We start from the raw sequence: 16,100 nt of genomic DNA, 5'->3' as shown, positions 1-16,100 counted from the left end.
ACCAAGCAATTTACTCTTTATATCTGGAGCACATCCACAGTAGTCTTTAAATATTACAATACTTTAGAAAGATACAGCGCTATAAAGACTGTGATCTGTACTTGTTTGCATCGTTTTTGTTTTTTTAGGTAAAAACATGTGATATTCTTGTAGAGCTGTCCAGCTATCATATCAGCTGGAAAGGTTGTCAAACAAGAATACATACTATATTATCAGGGTCATTTCTTCTAAAAATTGTACTTCTATTACTGAAAAAAAGAAAAAAAAAGTCAAATGACTTGACACATAGTAAGTAGTAATTGTAGTAAATTTAAACCTTGTATCCTATGGTACTTGTAATATCAATAGATGTGTTCCAGGTTTATTATTGGGTCAGGTTAAACTGCATCTGTCAGCTGAACACAATTACAGTAAATGACAGTAAATCTAATAAAAATCATAGAATTCTTTAGATTTTATTCTTTGCAAAGATTACCAAAAAAAAAGATGAACAATGTCTTGTTAAACGTGCAAGTCAATTTAAAATTGAGTGGGATGGGAGCCCAGGCACCTGTCCATCATAATCACTTTGGCCTGTTACTAGAAGACAGGACACACAAAGCGCCATGCCCAGTGTACGATACTGTCTTTATTGGGTCAGTGTGGCTGAAGCAGCACCTGTGTGTGCCATGCTTGTCCAGGCTGCTACACTTTGCTCTTGTGGCAGTGCTGCAGTGCATCTCCCAGAGCCTGCAGCACCAGGTCAGCGTTGGCCTTTGTGCAGTTGTATCCCATCAGCCCAACCCTCAGCACCTGCAAGGGAAACACACAGGGCACTCATAAACCCTGCAGCCTCCACTTCAACTACTTGACTTGCACACTGTAGGGCTGCAACTACACATATCTAATTTAGAAAGAATGTTTCATAAATGCATTGATTTATAAAAATGACACTATTTATGGAAATACCCTTATAAAATTTTACCATAGTAAAGCATAGCAAAGCAATGTAAAGAACAGTGAGGTATGGTAAAACATATTACATGGTAAACCAGAGTAAATGATGGTTAATACATGGTATTACCATGGAAAAAGTATGGTAAAAGTGCAGCAATACTGCGCAAAAATACCATGGAAAACTTGCATAAGGGTAAAGACAGTTATAATATATGATGTACTGCACAGAAATATTAAGCATTTGTTCCGTGCTCACTGCTTATTATTTCTACACAGTCAAGTATTTCAGTAGTTCACTTTAGAGACGTTCAGAATTAGTGATGCTATGAAACACCAGTGTACAAGATGAATGGCAAGTGTATCCATCTTGCAGACTTTTTAAAAATGAGCTTTGGAAGAGGCACAAGAGGTCAGGAGAAAGGGTGTCAACCACAATCACTTTAAAGAGGCAAACCAGATTTATTACAGCTGCCCTTGCAAAAAATGGGAAGGGAATCAATTGACACTTCCTGCATCTTATACAGCATACCTTACCATAAATAGTTAAATGTTGCAGAACGCAGTACATTTTGTCTTAGCCTACTGGTATTGAATTAAACAATGGTTAGTGCCAAGACCATTTAAAAAAAATTCTCATTCCTGTATGGATTAATTAAAAACAATCGGCAAGTGTTTCCATATCCACCAATGTATTGATGCAGGGGTACGGGAGTGCATCAGTAATTTCTCTGTCAGAGATTTCAGGGGAAGAAATTACTGGTGCATCCCTAGTGGTCATATTTATACTGGCTTCTTCACTGAAATCCCTCCTTGCTCAGGCCCCAAAGTTAAATCTTACCGATGCTTGCCTGAAACGTCCCCCATACTCACCATCCCTACAGATGGGCCGAGCCCCCCAGTAATCTCTATGCTATAGTTCTTCATGACGTATGCTGTGATATCCCTCCAGTCATAGCCCTCAGGCACAGCAATAGTGGTCACTGTCGGGAGTCTCACATCCTGGCAGGGAAACAGAAATATCAAAACTCATTATAACACCTAACAAGTCGTTCAGTTTTGGTGAGTAACTCCAAGTAATTGTTTAACTTCACAATGTTTCTGCCTAAAGTTTCCCTTCTAACCTCTAGAAGGGCTCTTTTACTGTAACATTTCAGCTACATATTGATGGGAGAGCAGTGAAAATGGTGCTTAAGCCAAATGGCTCCAACAATATTGCAAATAGTGTTTAGGGGATGTTTAGTATTTATTAGTAACATATAAGTCTGTCTTATAGTAATAGAACCCCAGTATATCTCTTTTTGTTATTTTCCTTTTTTGTATTTATTTCAGGGTTGGAGTGCAGGAAATCAATGTGTTTTGTGGGTGGAAATACTCTCTTTATCTCAGAATCTATGGAACGTGTAGAGAGATGGATCAGGTCAAGCGGAAATCAACGGCTAGAGATACCCGTCATAACACTGTCAATAGGGTGTAACACCAAGGTAGCCACGAATGTGCAAGGTGTTTTTGTTCTTCAGGAATATATGATCCTTCTTCAATGATTAGTGCATAAAATGTATTTAGGGAGGTCGGGGGTAAAATACTACAGTAAAAACTGTTTTTCAGAATGGCTCATTCGTGGCAGCATCACATTTACACAAAAGTGTGTCTTACATATAGGCATTGTAAATAGGTTGCCCAACCCCTCTTTATCTATTGGTTATCTGAGGGAGGATGAGCACTAGCAACAACAAAATCTTACGGAAACACTTTAAGTATCTTATGCACTTCCTCTGAGTTCTGAAGTAATTCATTTTTAATTTACCCCTGTTATAATTGCATGCCTTACACATGTGATCACCACCATTTGTTACAAAGAAACATTAATACTGGTCAGGTCAGGGTCTCCACTCTACTCACCTTGTCCTTCACAAAGAGTTTAAGACCCAATTTCTCAAGTCCCTGATGCAAATAGAGGGCCATTTCCTGATGGTGCTTCCAATAGTTCTCTAGGCCCTGGGTCGGTGCAGTAAGAAACAACAAGCAGTCACTGACAGCAAAGAACCACAAGACTGACAAATAAGCCCACAGCATCTGTGTGTTGTCTATACAGTTTATATATATATATATATATATATATATATATATATATATATAAGCACCCCCACCTGCTCTGCTAGAATGGCGAGGCTCTCCCTGAGGGAAAATAATCCAGAGACAGGTCCAGTGTGGTGGTATCTGCAGGACAACAAGAAACTAGATTACGGACGTAACCCCGGTTCCCTGAAAGAGAAGATGACCACCAAACCACACTTTTAGGATATGCCTGCTTGTCAGGAATTTGCTGAGCATTTTATATCAAAGCTACCGATAGGCCCCTCCATGGAGGGATGTCCTCGGTTCCGCCTCCCAAGGCAATAAATAGTCACTGCATGGAGATCTCAGTCTCTTTTACATTGAACCCATGAATGCGAGTGATGCTACCTCACAAAGTTGGCGGTCATCTTCTCATTCAGGAAACCGGGGTTACATCTGTAACCTATCGTTCCCTTTCAATTCGAAGATGACCGCCAAACCATACTTTTGGGAAAGTATACCAAAGCCGTCCCGAGGGAGAATGAGCGTACAGCACATGAGGGACATCTCGCTACTGCCATCTAGTGTTGGTGGTGTGAGTGTGCAAACTCAAGGACCCTAGTGCCTATTGAAGGCATAGAGGGATCTACAACATTAAGTCGGCAGTACCTGGTAAGTGTATGCGGAGTAGCCCAGCTAGCCGCAGTACAAATATCAGTCAACGAGGCACCTCTAAAGAGGGCCCATGATAGAGCCACACCTCTGGTAGAGTGCCTGTAGCTCACTGACCCGCTTAGCGGAGCTGATAGTTAATAGAAAGGCTGTCTTCAGCTCTATGGAATGTATGGGCTCAAACAGGGCATTAGTGAGAGCCACCACTACCACATCTAGACTCCATTCAGGGAGGTCATCCTTTATAGGAGGACGTAACCGCCGAGCAACTTTTAAAAAACAGGTCGCCAGTATATGAGCACCCGGGGATACTGAGTCGATGGGAACATGGCAAGCAGATATGGCTGATTTATCTACCTCTAGCAGATCTTGCAGAAACTGTAAATTAACTATAAGGCTATACAAGGGATCAAGGACTCTGGCCATGCACCAATTTTGAAAATATTTCCACTTGTAGGTATACAACGCTCTTGTGGAAGACACCCTAGTGTTCTGCAGTGTACTGACTATTGTGTCTGAGAGCCCTAAGGTGGACAGATGGTCCCGTTCAGGGGCCAGACCCACAGCTGGAGTCTGCCAGGTTGCCTTTCGCCTGACTGAGGAGATCCGTGCGCAGCGGGATCTCCCAGGGCTGGCCTCATAGCAACTGGCAGAGATTTCAAAACCAGATTCTCCTGGGCCATCTGGAGGCCACCAGGAGAAATGTTGCCTCGTCTCTCCTGACCTTCTCGAGGAAGGCAGGGAGCAGCGGTATAGGCGGGAAAGCGTACAAAAGCGCTTTGGGCCATTTGTGCGCTATGGCGTCGATGCCTAGTGGACCTCCGCAGCTGCGGAGGGAGAACCACATGGGCAATGGGTCGTCTCCGTGGCAAAGAGATCGACCTGGGCTTCCCCTAATCATTCCCAAATGCGCTGCACCACCTGAGGGTGCAGTCACCATTCTGACGAATGAGGACCCTCCCTGGAGAGGAGGTCCGCCGCCCAGTTCACCACTCCTGGGAGCCTGGAGGGACAGGAAGTGTCTCCATGCCCAGATCAGTAGCCGAAAGGCTATGCAGTGTAAACCTGGGGATCAAAGTCCTCCCATGTGGTTCATGTACGCAACTACTGACACGTTGTCCGTGCGGACAAGGACATGTTGGCTGCGGAGCACAGGGAGGAAATGTTGCAGCATGAGGTGAACCTCTTTCAGCTCTAGTGCGTTTATGTGCAGTGATGTCCAAAAACCCTACCTGGATTCACAGACTCTTCTGCCTGCTCAGACCGCCCCCCAACTGGAGTTGGATACGTCTGTCGTCACCACTTGACAGTTGTAAATCACTCCCATCCTTACACCTTTGCTCAGTTGAGGAGCTTGCCTCCACCAGCGTAGCACTTTCCAGCATAGGTAAGACACTGTCAGCGAACGGTGTCTGTTGCACTTAGGGTGTAGCCAAAAGCATTGAGCCATGCTTGAAGTGGATGCATGTGAAGTAACCCCAGTTGGATGGCTGACGAAGCTGCAGCCATCAGACCCAGTAATTTCTGGCACAACACCAATTGTACTGTGGACTCTAGTTGAAACAGGGCCAGACAGTTGCGAATGGCAGCTACTCCAACAGGTAGGCTCGTATCATGAGGGAATCCAGCTGGAGACCCAAGTAGACCATACTCCGCATTGGTATTAATTGACTTTTCACATTGTTGAGGGTGAGACCCAGCCTCGACAGATGGTCCGTCACAATCGCTGTGTGGGCCATTGCTCCCTCCTGGGACTGGGAACAAATTAACCAGTCGTCCAGGTAGTTCATCACCCTGATCCCTTGCAGCAGCAAGGGAGCTAGGATGGCATCCATGCCCTTTGAGAATGTGCTGGGGGCTAAGGAGAGGCTGAATGGCAGCACGGAAAACTCTAAGACGCTCCCCCAAAAGGTGAAGCAGAGACACTTCCTGTGCACTGGACGGATAGGAACGTGAAAATAGGCGTCCTTCAGGTCCACTGTTGTAAACCAGTCCCCCGGCCGGACAGATGTGGCGATGTGTAACCATCTGGAACCTCCTCTCCCTCAAGAATCCATTGAGGTGTCTCAGGTCTAGGATGGACCAAAGGCCGCCGTCCTTTTTTGGCACCAAGAAGTACCTTGAGTAGAACTCCTCTCTGTGAGAGGTGTGTTCTACGACATGAATGGCTTGTTTTTGAAGTAGTGTTTCTACCTCTTGTTTGAGGGCCAAGACCTGGAGAGGGTTCCGAGTGGAATTGCAGTGCGTAGCCGGTGTGTATGGTGGCGAGTACCCAGGAGTCTGAGGTGCAATTGCGCCAGTATTGCAGATGGTGTTGTGTAAACGGGTAGGTCTGAGGCCGCAACCCTTTAGGGCCCCTGCTGGGGCTGCTGAGGCTGGGGCAGAGGCTGTCTGGAGCAGTTCTGCCGGAACTGTCTCCCTGGGTGCTGGTACGCTGGGGCCCCACTTTTGGCGTTTCCCCGTCCTTGCTGACGACTCCTTGCCGCGGAGGCCTGGAGGCTGTTCTTCAGGTCGCCCCATGACGCCGTAGGGATCAGAATAGTCCAGGTAACTATAGTCTGTGAGAGAATTGCAGGATCTCCTCTACCGCTGGCCCAAAAGTATGGCCAGTAAGGCGGACTTGTCCGCATTCAGGACTCTGGTCTGCGCGCCACCACTAAGCCTGCCAGGCTTCTGCCCAGGGCTTGCCCTTGGAACCCAAAGATCTGCAGTAAAGTGCCCGAGACTGCACGTAGCTCTGAAGCTAGCGGCTCGGGAAGGGTAACAGAGCGCAGCATGCCGTCCAGGTAGGCCGTCAACAAGCCACCCGTGTTTGCAAGGTCACCTGTGCTTCAGCCACACTAGGGCCGCTATGGTGGAGTCCACTGGAGGGAACTGTGCCAGCCCTATCGCCTCTGCACCTTCCATGGAGGCAAGTGCGGCCGCGCTCTTAGAGACACTTGGCCCTGAGGCCTGGTGTTGCTGGGAACACTGGAAATGGCTGGGGGGTCGAAGTCTACGCTGGTCTGAATCTGGAGGAAGTTTGCGGCTCGTTCCATAAGTGCCCAAACCGAGCTCGAACCTCAGAGCTGGGGACCATTACCTGGGTCAAGTCTGGGTCTTGATTCTTTTCCCATGGGAAGGACTCCTTATCCCAGGAAGCCACTATAGACAGCGTGTCCTGTTCCCCCCTCGCTCATTACCACGACCTGCTCTGAACCCTGAGTGACCAACAGCAAAGCTGGGGTCTGCACTGGGGCAGGCGCTGGTGGTGAGGTTGGGGCAGGCCATTAGTAATTGAATCCCGGCACAACAGTATCTATAGATGCAAGTTTAACTCACCCGGGGTTGGGTGTTCGGTGAGTAGAGAACGGGAGACAGAGGGAGAGTAAAAGAAACTAAAAGAATAATTATTTGTTTTGACTCACCGTGTTTGTCTGTTAGTCCACTGTTCGTTTAAGTGTTAGTCTGTTTTGTTTGTCTATTTATTTTGGCCGCAAGTGCCGTGTGCTGTTTTTGTTTCAAACCTTTTTGTTCATTATTAAACGCAACGCACATTTCACTTCGCAGTACTGTGTGTTTCTTCCGGGTCTGACGTCACCACTATAGCCTGCTTGTCACAGGGATCTAGAGCAGTTGCAGGACAAACTGGCTGAAGCCTGTGCGCAAGGTATACTATGCACCAGGCTCGAGGGCTGGTGGCGGGGGGAGGCCTAGGATCCCTAGGCCGAAGACAGCTCTCCCAGGCTAGCCGCAAGGGTGCCTGTGAACTGCGGCATTCTGTTTTGCAAGGTTTTCTCCTTGGATCCGGCACAAATAGAGCAGAACGTCTTGTCTGCTAAGGCAGCAGAGGCGAGATTTATGCCCAGGCACTTGACACACAGGGTGTGTTTGTTCTGCGGGGGCAGATTCTGCCTGCAGGACATGCACGGGTGAAAATTGGACATTGGAGCCGACAAACACCAAAATGCCGAAGCGTTGAGGCATCGAATCTCTGGAGCATCGACGGGGCCGAAGCACCGAGGCGTCAAGGCTATAAACACCGAGGCACCGAAACCCTCAAGTGTGTTGGTGCAATGTATTATTTTGGACCGAGGGTGTCGATGAACTGAAGCGTTGAAGCCCTGGGGCACCGAGGGTGTCAAAGCACAAGGCTCTGGGGTACTGGGGTCGAGGGTGCTGAAAAACACAGAGGACACTGCTGTAGGGAGCTGTGGAGCATCACAGGTGTCGAGTGCCGAAGCACTGAGGTACCGAGGCTCTGGGGCAGCGTGGCACCGAAGGCACCGATGCACAGAGGTTACAAGCCTAGAAGGCGTCAAAGCGCCGAGGCGTATCATCCTCGAGGCATCGAGGCTCTGGGGCAGTGTGGCACCGAAGGCGCCTCTGCACAGGACTCGAAAGGCCTCAAGGCGTCGAAGAGCTGAGGTGAGTAGCTCTCGAGGTACCGAGGATGCCAAAACACCGAGGCACCGAGGCTATGGAGCACAGGGGCACTAAGGCCACCGAGGGCGCCGATGTACAGGGCTTAAAAGCCTCAAAGGCATTGAGTGGCAGAGGCGTGGAGTCCTCGAAATACTGAGGGTGTCAAAGCACCGAGGTACCGAGGCTTTGGGGCAGCGTGGCACCTAAGGTGCCACTACACATGGCTTGAAAGGCCTTGAGGCGTCGAAGCGTAGAGGCGTGTAGCTCTCAAGGCACCGAGGATGCCGAAGCAGAGGTACCGAGGCTATGGAGCACCGAGGCACAAAGCCACCGATGTTGGAAAGAACTTGAACACCAAGGGCGCCGAGTCACTGAGGCGTCGAGGCACCGAGGCTCTGAGGCACCGAGGACCCGAGGTACTGGGCTGTGTGTCTGTGTCTGGGCTGCTTGCAGTCACATAACCAGGAACATGGCATAGCTTGCAACAGTGTGGAACATAGCAGACAGATAGTTGCAGTGCAGTCACACAACCAGTGCAGCGTGAAGCTTGCAGTGGAGTAGAGTACTGAAGATGGCGTCTGGACCGTGTGCAGCACACAGCCGGTGCAGCACGTAGCTTGCAGCGGGGTGGCACAGCCTGCAGGCCTGGAGAAGGGAGAAATGAGCGACAGAAAAAAGAGAAAAACATTTTTTTTTTTACTTACCTACTCACCGCTATATGGGTGAGTGGATCTGTGCTTGTCTACTCAACAACAGAGCCAGATATCGGGCCTAATGGAGGAAGCACGAGGTTGTTATTATTATTTATTTATTTATTTAAACGAAACGCAGTTCCGTAACATTAGCTCTGCCTTCAGCTGCCGAGTTTCTGATTCCGGGGAAGTGGCAAGCCTACTTCCAGCAGTAAATTGCAAGGGAACTCAATAGAAAGACCTCTAAAAGAGTCAGTCACACAACAGGAAGAGGTTAGTATTATACTCACCTTACCTACCTATTTGTGAAAGACAAAAGAGACTGAGTAATAAATCTCCGTACAGTGATTATTTAATGCCTCAGGAGGCGGGACCGAGGACGTCACTCCACAGAGGGGCCTATCGGCAGCTTTGATATAAAGTGCTCAGCAAATACCTGACAAGCAGGCATATCCCAAAAGTATGGTTTGGCAGGCATCTTCGAATTGAAAGGGAACCCATATGAGACACAGTTCATTTGACATTCTTAACAATCTTTACCATTAAAACTGTTAAACTGCTACATTTTATTCTTTCCAAGTACCTCATAAACAAAAGTATTTTTCCCAGTACCAATTTATGTGACAGTATTTTGTAGCAATGTTAAGTCAGTAGTGCAGATACAAATGCATAAGAGTTTGCATTGCCTACATCTGTGCAAAGACAGCTATGAAAGTAAAGAAAGATTTCAAATCTTACACACGGGGTTTTCCATCACAACCCCAGTAATTGGCCAGCCAGCTCATGTCCAGATAGAATGAAACAGGCTTTGTTTTCCGACTAAAGATCTTCTGTCTGGAGAGGAGATAAGAGCAGAAGATGTTCTTCAACCGAAAAAAAGCCAACAGGCCCAGAAAGTGCTTTTAGTTTAAATTCAATTTGTATTTTATTTTTATGCAGCTCCCTTCATCCTTTTCTGTAAATAAACTCATCTAGTAATGTCTTGAATCAACTGAGAGTCTTGCATCTGCAAATGTGTTGTTTAATGGAGTCTGTTAGTTTGTATTAAAACCTATTGTATGTGATGCATAGTTTACCCCCCTGGTCTCTGTAAGTTGCTTTGGATAAAAGTGTCTGCTAAATGACTCATTAATAATGTATGCAAAAACATGCTTCCCCAAAACCCTTTGAATCATTGGTATCCTGAAATATATGTTTGCTGAAGAGCAAAGTTCATACATATAATTTACAATTGTAAAGAAATATATTTATAGCAATCATTGTATTTTGATGTTGCTTTGCTGGGCATTATCTTAAACTCAGAGTGTGATGATGGCATTCTAAAGAGCTATTGAGACCCTCCCTGGCCCCCCTTACTTTGCCCTCTCACTGAAGGAGATGGGAGCTGTACCAGGGGGAGCGTTAAGGACCTTCTGAGATCCAGAGTACAGAATGTCAATCTCTGCAGGGGTGGAAAAGAGAGAGTCATTAAAAAAACAAAACAGGATAGACATTTTTAAGACAACTGTGAATGACTAAAACTTATAACATAGTATGTGATAAAAATGTAACAATACCGGTAATTTAAAAAATGATTTAAAAACATGAATGTAAAAAGGATCATCTGGAAATGCTATTCACTTATTTTGGCTTCATCCATTATAAACATAATCAATTTACCCTGAACCATCAAATCTATTATTTAATATAGTTATTAATGTTAAATGTGCTTCATGCTGCAGAGTTCTTTGCAACATATATTGGCCATATTCCGCTGTTGTTGTTGTTGTTAACATGGCTGCTCTGTTCAGTTTTAAACTAATGCAGTCGTACAGCACCGCTATTACATTATGGACTGTCACAATAGCTATTGTACTGAGCCAGCTGGATTTTTATGGCAGTCGTAAAAGAGATGTGTGTCTGTTTGGCTGTAATAAAGTGCCGTTCCTGATCACTAAATCCTGTCTTGTGAATAAATAACAATGGCATCCAAGCAAAGCATTGGGTGGAATTTCTTTGTCAAGAAGGAGAAAATGGAATTTGCAAACGCTGCCAAGGAAATATTTCAATCAAAAGGAGGAAGCACACTTACTTAACGTGCTCCACATTATTTTATTCATTTGGTTATTTATTTTTAAATAAGGGCTACTTATTTTATCTTTCTGGTAAGAAACTATATCTGTGCAATAACTGTAGATAAAGCATTCCGGGTTTTCGAGTTCCTGTGCCGACCTCTAAGATATATATATATATATATATATATATATATATATATATATATATATATATATATATATATATATATATATATATATGCAAACAATGGGCTTCTGTACTCTTTCTGTTTCCACTTCATGTGTACACAAACACCACAATGGGCAGGTGGACAGGCAGTGAAGCTGGCATACCTTGTTTGTCCATGTATATGGGGGCTCCACCTAGAGAAGCCACAGAATCTACTAGAAGTAAACAGTTATACCTGGGAGAGAAAAGAAGAAACAAAAGTCAAGCTTCAGCTGAGCCAGGGGATCAAGCAGCACAGAATCTTTATCCTTAGATTTAAACCCAAGGCAAGCCATCAGCCCAACTGATCACTGGGTCACATAGCTTTCCCTGTCACCAACCCTCACCACTAGGCCATTCTGTCTCCCAATACATCTGCCATACTGCCTGTCCTCAGCCCTAGCATGCACTAGGACACACTCCCTCTCAGTTATTATATATCATTTCTAGGTGAGCATCTTATTTCAGGTTTCCTATGCTTGATATTTTTGGAAGGTCATTAGTTCCTGTTTCATTCATCATGCAGGATTAGTTACCTGGAGCTAGTGCTACATGACTACACAATTATTAATTCATAAATGGCTTTTTCATCCAAGCCAACTCACTTGTGACACAGGGCTCCTAGTCCGTCCAGGGGATGTGCTATTCCAGTCGAAGACTCTCCATGTGTGATGAAAAACAGCACTGGCTTGTGTTCTGACAAGGCCTGCAGCAAGAAGACACATAGTAAGTAATGAGCACTTACACTGTCAGAACACAAAACTTGATTTAATAACTAGAATGTGCTTTAAAAAAGACAAACGTAACACTGTTCTTTCATTTTCATAGAACAACTGAATGTGTCGTGTCACCAAACACTACTTGTATAGAATTATCCATGCACCACTGGGGGGAGCAGTTTTTCGTAGTTCAGAGAGTTCTTGAGTGCTTTTGCTGTATCTACTCAAGCTGGCGTGTGGAATAACGTTGGTTGTTTATTTAATCAACAAGTTGTGAGTTATTACAAATGTATACATACAGGCAAAATGTAGATAAAGTAAAATAAAACTTTACCTGTTCAATTTCTTGGAGGGTGAAACATTCACCAGGTGGTTTGACTATTCTTTTAGCATCTGCACCTGTGGAATCCAGATAAACAAGGTTATTATTTGTTTATTTAGCAGACGCCTTTATCCAAGGCGACTTACAGAGAGTAGGGTGTGTGAACTATGCATCAGCTGCAGAGTCACTTACAATTACGTCTCACCCGAAAGACGGAGCACAAGGAGGTTAAGTGACTTGCTCAGGGTCACACAATGAGTCAGTGGCTGAGGTGGGATTTGAACCGGGGACCTCCTGGTTACAAGTCCTTTTCTTTAACCACTGGACCACACAGCCTCCCTCAGATGCACACAGTGTTTTCTTTCTTTTTCAAGACAGTTCAGTGACTGGGTAAGTATCAGGTGAGTGTTTATTTCTATTTCATAATAGCACAGCATACTAAACCATTAACACGGGTCCTGCATTCCAGTGGGCACATCTGTCACTGGTTTGGGTGACTGATTTTAAATGCCATTTTATGAATAAGCAAATGCAGACACTATTCCAAATGTACACCTACTCCAGGAATAGTTAGTTTTACATAAAGAGTCTTCAATATTTGAAATGCTGCATTGGTAAAATATGAGCGGTTAAAACAGGGTGGGTGATGTCAGAATGAAGCTGTTGGTCATGTGCAGTGCAGGTATTTGGCTGGAATTTGGTTGACTGGGTGAAGTTATGGCAGGAGTACAAAGCAGGGTACCCATTCTCTCAGAGATGTCCGCTGCCCTCTCTCCCCAGATGCCGTTGACTCCCATCAGGACGGTTTCCCCTCGCTCCACCGCGTTATACAGCGCCGCCTCCATGGCAACGTGGCCAGAGCCACTGATCGCCATCGTCAGCTCGTTCTTTGTTTGGAAGGCATACTGGATTCCCTTTTTAATGTCATCCATTATCTACAAGAAATAAACACTGTACACGATCAGCTGTTAGAAATCAGACACAAATTATTGTGCAGTACAATAAGAGACAGACTGGTAAAGACATAGATTGTGACATCACTCAACCTACACTACAATGTGTCCAGTGGATTGCATGGAAATTGTGCACAAAAAGTAGGTACTTCACATCCATTGTGTTCAATAGATAAGCTATTTAATATAAACAACACTCTTGTGAAAATCAAACAAATATCAGAAGTTTCAATTAAACAGGTATTGCATTGCTACAGCTCATATAAGGCTCTAAATCAGATGAAATAATTGCAAAAAAAAATGTTGGTCATATCTTGTATGCAATAAGTGATAATCATATATATATAGTTGTATATACTAGTGTTGAGAAATCTTGCATCGAATAACATTTACATACTCTGCAAATGTTACCAGATCTCATTTTGGAGCCTATCTTGCATTCATTCAAATCCAATGACAGAATGAATGATGCTGCTTTGCTAAGCAGATTCCTCATTTATGGAATATCTACAGTACTCCATGTGTATTCCTCGTGCATCTTCTGTTTCCTTGTGGTTTCACCAGTATAAGACTGATGCTGCGACAGTGCTTTTAATAGCAGAAGTAATGTACAGCAAAATGCACGGCAAACATCTACCTGGTTAGGCAGGGAACTCTTTTTTGCAAGTATGTGGTATATGTGGTAAAGAGGAGAAATAAACAAATGGGGAGTCTTTGATCCAAAAGTCAGGGTTACTAAGCAGTGATATAATATTCGATTAATATGCTAAGATGAACATGCATGCACGTGAATAAAGAAAACTAAACGTGTTCTTTTAAGCACACAAATATTGTTGTATCTATAGTAGCTTGTGATGTTTTTGTACTACAAAAAATATACTAAGAAGCCAATGTGTGTATTTCCTTCTATTCCTGTTTATCTTTAGCTATCTCTTAGATATAGGAAATGGCCATCGTTACCAGCTAACTGTGATAAAGATGAATAATACTACAAATAATAAAGAGGAAATAAGAATAAATATCATATTTTAGAAAAGAAAACACAAAAATAGTTTTACGTAAAATTGTCTAGCACCTCCAGTCACTGAATGTAGCCGCATGTTTGAAGCTGGGTGAAGGTTAAGGGAGGTGTCTCCTGCATTCACGATTGAAGTGTTAGCCACCAATCAGTCCTTCAGGTCTAACCCCTTCCTTTTACATGAACTCTAACCATGATACTCCACCATGCTGCCTTCCTCCCCGTTCTTCAGTATTAACCGCTAGTAACATGATCTTCTTTGCAGTCCCTCCTCTTGCTTTCACATGCTCAGTTCTACCCATGAGAGTACACTTATTCTCAGGACCTCGCCTTTAACCACTAAACCACACTGCCTCCTTCCAGGTTCCTTCGATAACCTCTAGACAGCACTGCCTCCCTCTCAGTCCCTTTCCTTTGATAAACAGGTCACTAGACCACTGTAATCACTGAACCACTACCTACCTCCCAGGGGTCATAACCAAGGAATTTTCAGAACTTGCAGAATAAACACTTTCTTGTTTTAAGTTTAAGACTTGTATTTGTCATTTTAATCCTGGCAAAGCCAGCACATTACATAAGAATATAATAAAATGTATGAACGAGAGGAGGCCATTCGGCCAATCTAAGCTTGTCCGGTTCCTAGCTGATTGATCTCAGAACAGTAAAGTTAGCTCTTAAAGGATCCAAATGATTGCCTCAGCAACATGACTAGTTAGCCCAGTCCTTACCCTCACCCCTCTCTGTGTGAAGAAGTTTCTCCTTCTCTCCATCCTAAGTCAATCTTCACTTAATTTCCAGCTGTGTCCTTAAATTTAGATGCAGCAAGTTTTAGGACCACACCTAAGCCACACACTCTACTGCAAATAGACAGGCCCTAAGAAATGCTTGCATTCTTTTATGTAAGACAATTCTTTGTAAGTCTATTCTTTTAAAATTGCAGTGTTCCAACCATGTATACTGTTGATTGATCAAGTCCTCAAGTACTGTAGTTACTTACCGATTAATCATTAATACAAATACATCCAATACCGTTCAATACACAAGAAGTTTACCCACGCAAGATAATAAAAATTGAATATTCTCATTCATTCATCATTTTGAAGATAGAGTTCTATAAATCATTTAAGGAACTTTAGCATTGAAGCATAGGTACTACCTATAGTATAAGCAGTAACCTCTTCTATTTCCTTACCTCAAACATTTCCTTGTGCATGTGTCCAATTATGGGTCTCCCTCCTGCAGACAGGATACGCGGAGGGACATTGGAGGGTCCAGGTCCTAACAAGAGACGGTCGGGGACTTTCAGGGGCAGGAGTAGAGAGGCAGGTGCTGGGACAGTAAGGGAGGACATGGCACGATAGACGAAATCTGAGTAGTCAGGGAGCTTTTCAGTGTTACCTGCTGTACCAAAAGTGCACCTCTGCAAATCAAAGCCCTCTGCATGCTTTGTAACTGCTCCTCTCTGGGGCCTCACTGTGTGCTAACTCCCAGACTGCAAACGGTTTTATAAAAAATAACTGAAAAGACAACAATTTAAATAAACAGGTCCCTAACCTCCAGCACATTGATCTTGGGCAAAAGGAAAAACAATCCCTAATTGAAACAAAAACATACTCTTTTGCTGTGACCTTTTGGACTGGAGTCCTGGTAAATAAAGAAATATTAACCCTGCTTATAATGCTTCTACTATGTCAATAGGCGATATCAAAAAATGACGAACTAGAAAACCCCTACAAATTAACCAGTCAGCTTGAATCAAACATACAAAAAACACAGTCCAAGCTCACACATTCTTATGAATCATTAACTGATTCAAAACATGTTTATCACTCATTTCTTCTCTCTAGTTTGCATTGCAGTGCTCAATATCAATGTGCAGGGAACTGACAGCGCTGCACAACGGAATTGAGTATTTCAGAGCTCACTGTAAAGTTACAGGGGGAAGTACTCTACAATGCAGTGCTTTAGAGGGCAGATTGGGGTTAGGGTTCTACTTCCAATTGGGGTTCCACTTCCACAAATACACTTCCATTTGTACATGTAATTGGAGCAGCGGTTCCCAGCCTG

General features: G+C 44.2%; 1 protein-coding gene across 1 annotated transcript; it reads right to left on the bottom strand.

The window, feature by feature from the left end:
* Positions 1 to 430: 430 nt before the first annotated feature.
* LOC117417217 (alanine--glyoxylate aminotransferase) lies at positions 431 to 15,606 on the bottom strand. Its single transcript, XM_034029200.3, has 11 exons — positions 15,226 to 15,606; positions 12,805 to 12,997; positions 12,075 to 12,139; positions 11,627 to 11,727; positions 11,147 to 11,217; positions 10,116 to 10,200; positions 9,498 to 9,593; positions 3,084 to 3,153; positions 2,836 to 2,931; positions 1,807 to 1,935; positions 431 to 792 (listed from the first exon to the last, which is right to left on the bottom strand). Exons 1-11 carry the CDS (start codon positions 15,382 to 15,384, stop codon positions 685 to 687), a joined length of 1,173 nt encoding a protein of 390 aa, XP_033885091.2. The 5' UTR covers positions 15,385 to 15,606; the 3' UTR covers positions 431 to 684.
* Positions 15,607 to 16,100: the final 494 nt, after the last annotated feature.

This window comes from Acipenser ruthenus, chromosome 12 (genome assembly GCF_902713425.1).
Source record: "Acipenser ruthenus chromosome 12, fAciRut3.2 maternal haplotype, whole genome shotgun sequence".
NCBI classification, from domain to species: Eukaryota; Metazoa; Chordata; class Actinopteri; order Acipenseriformes; family Acipenseridae; genus Acipenser; species Acipenser ruthenus.
This window is presented reverse-complemented; position numbering and strand designations above follow the sequence as displayed.

Excerpts from the sequence above, each read along its gene's own strand:
- LOC117417217 (XM_034029200.3), bottom strand. The coding sequence starts at position 15,384 with ATGTCCTCCCTTACTGTCCCAGCACCTGCCTCTCTACTCCTGCCCCTG. Across the intron at positions 9,594-10,115 it reads TCCTTCAGTGAGAGGGCAAA|ACAGAAGATCTTTAGTCGGA; the intron begins GTAAGGGGGGCC and ends TCTCCTCTCCAG. Across the intron at positions 2,932-3,083 it reads TCGCCATTCTAGCAGAGCAG|GGCCTAGAGAACTATTGGAA; the intron begins GTGGGGGTGCTT and ends GCACCGACCCAG.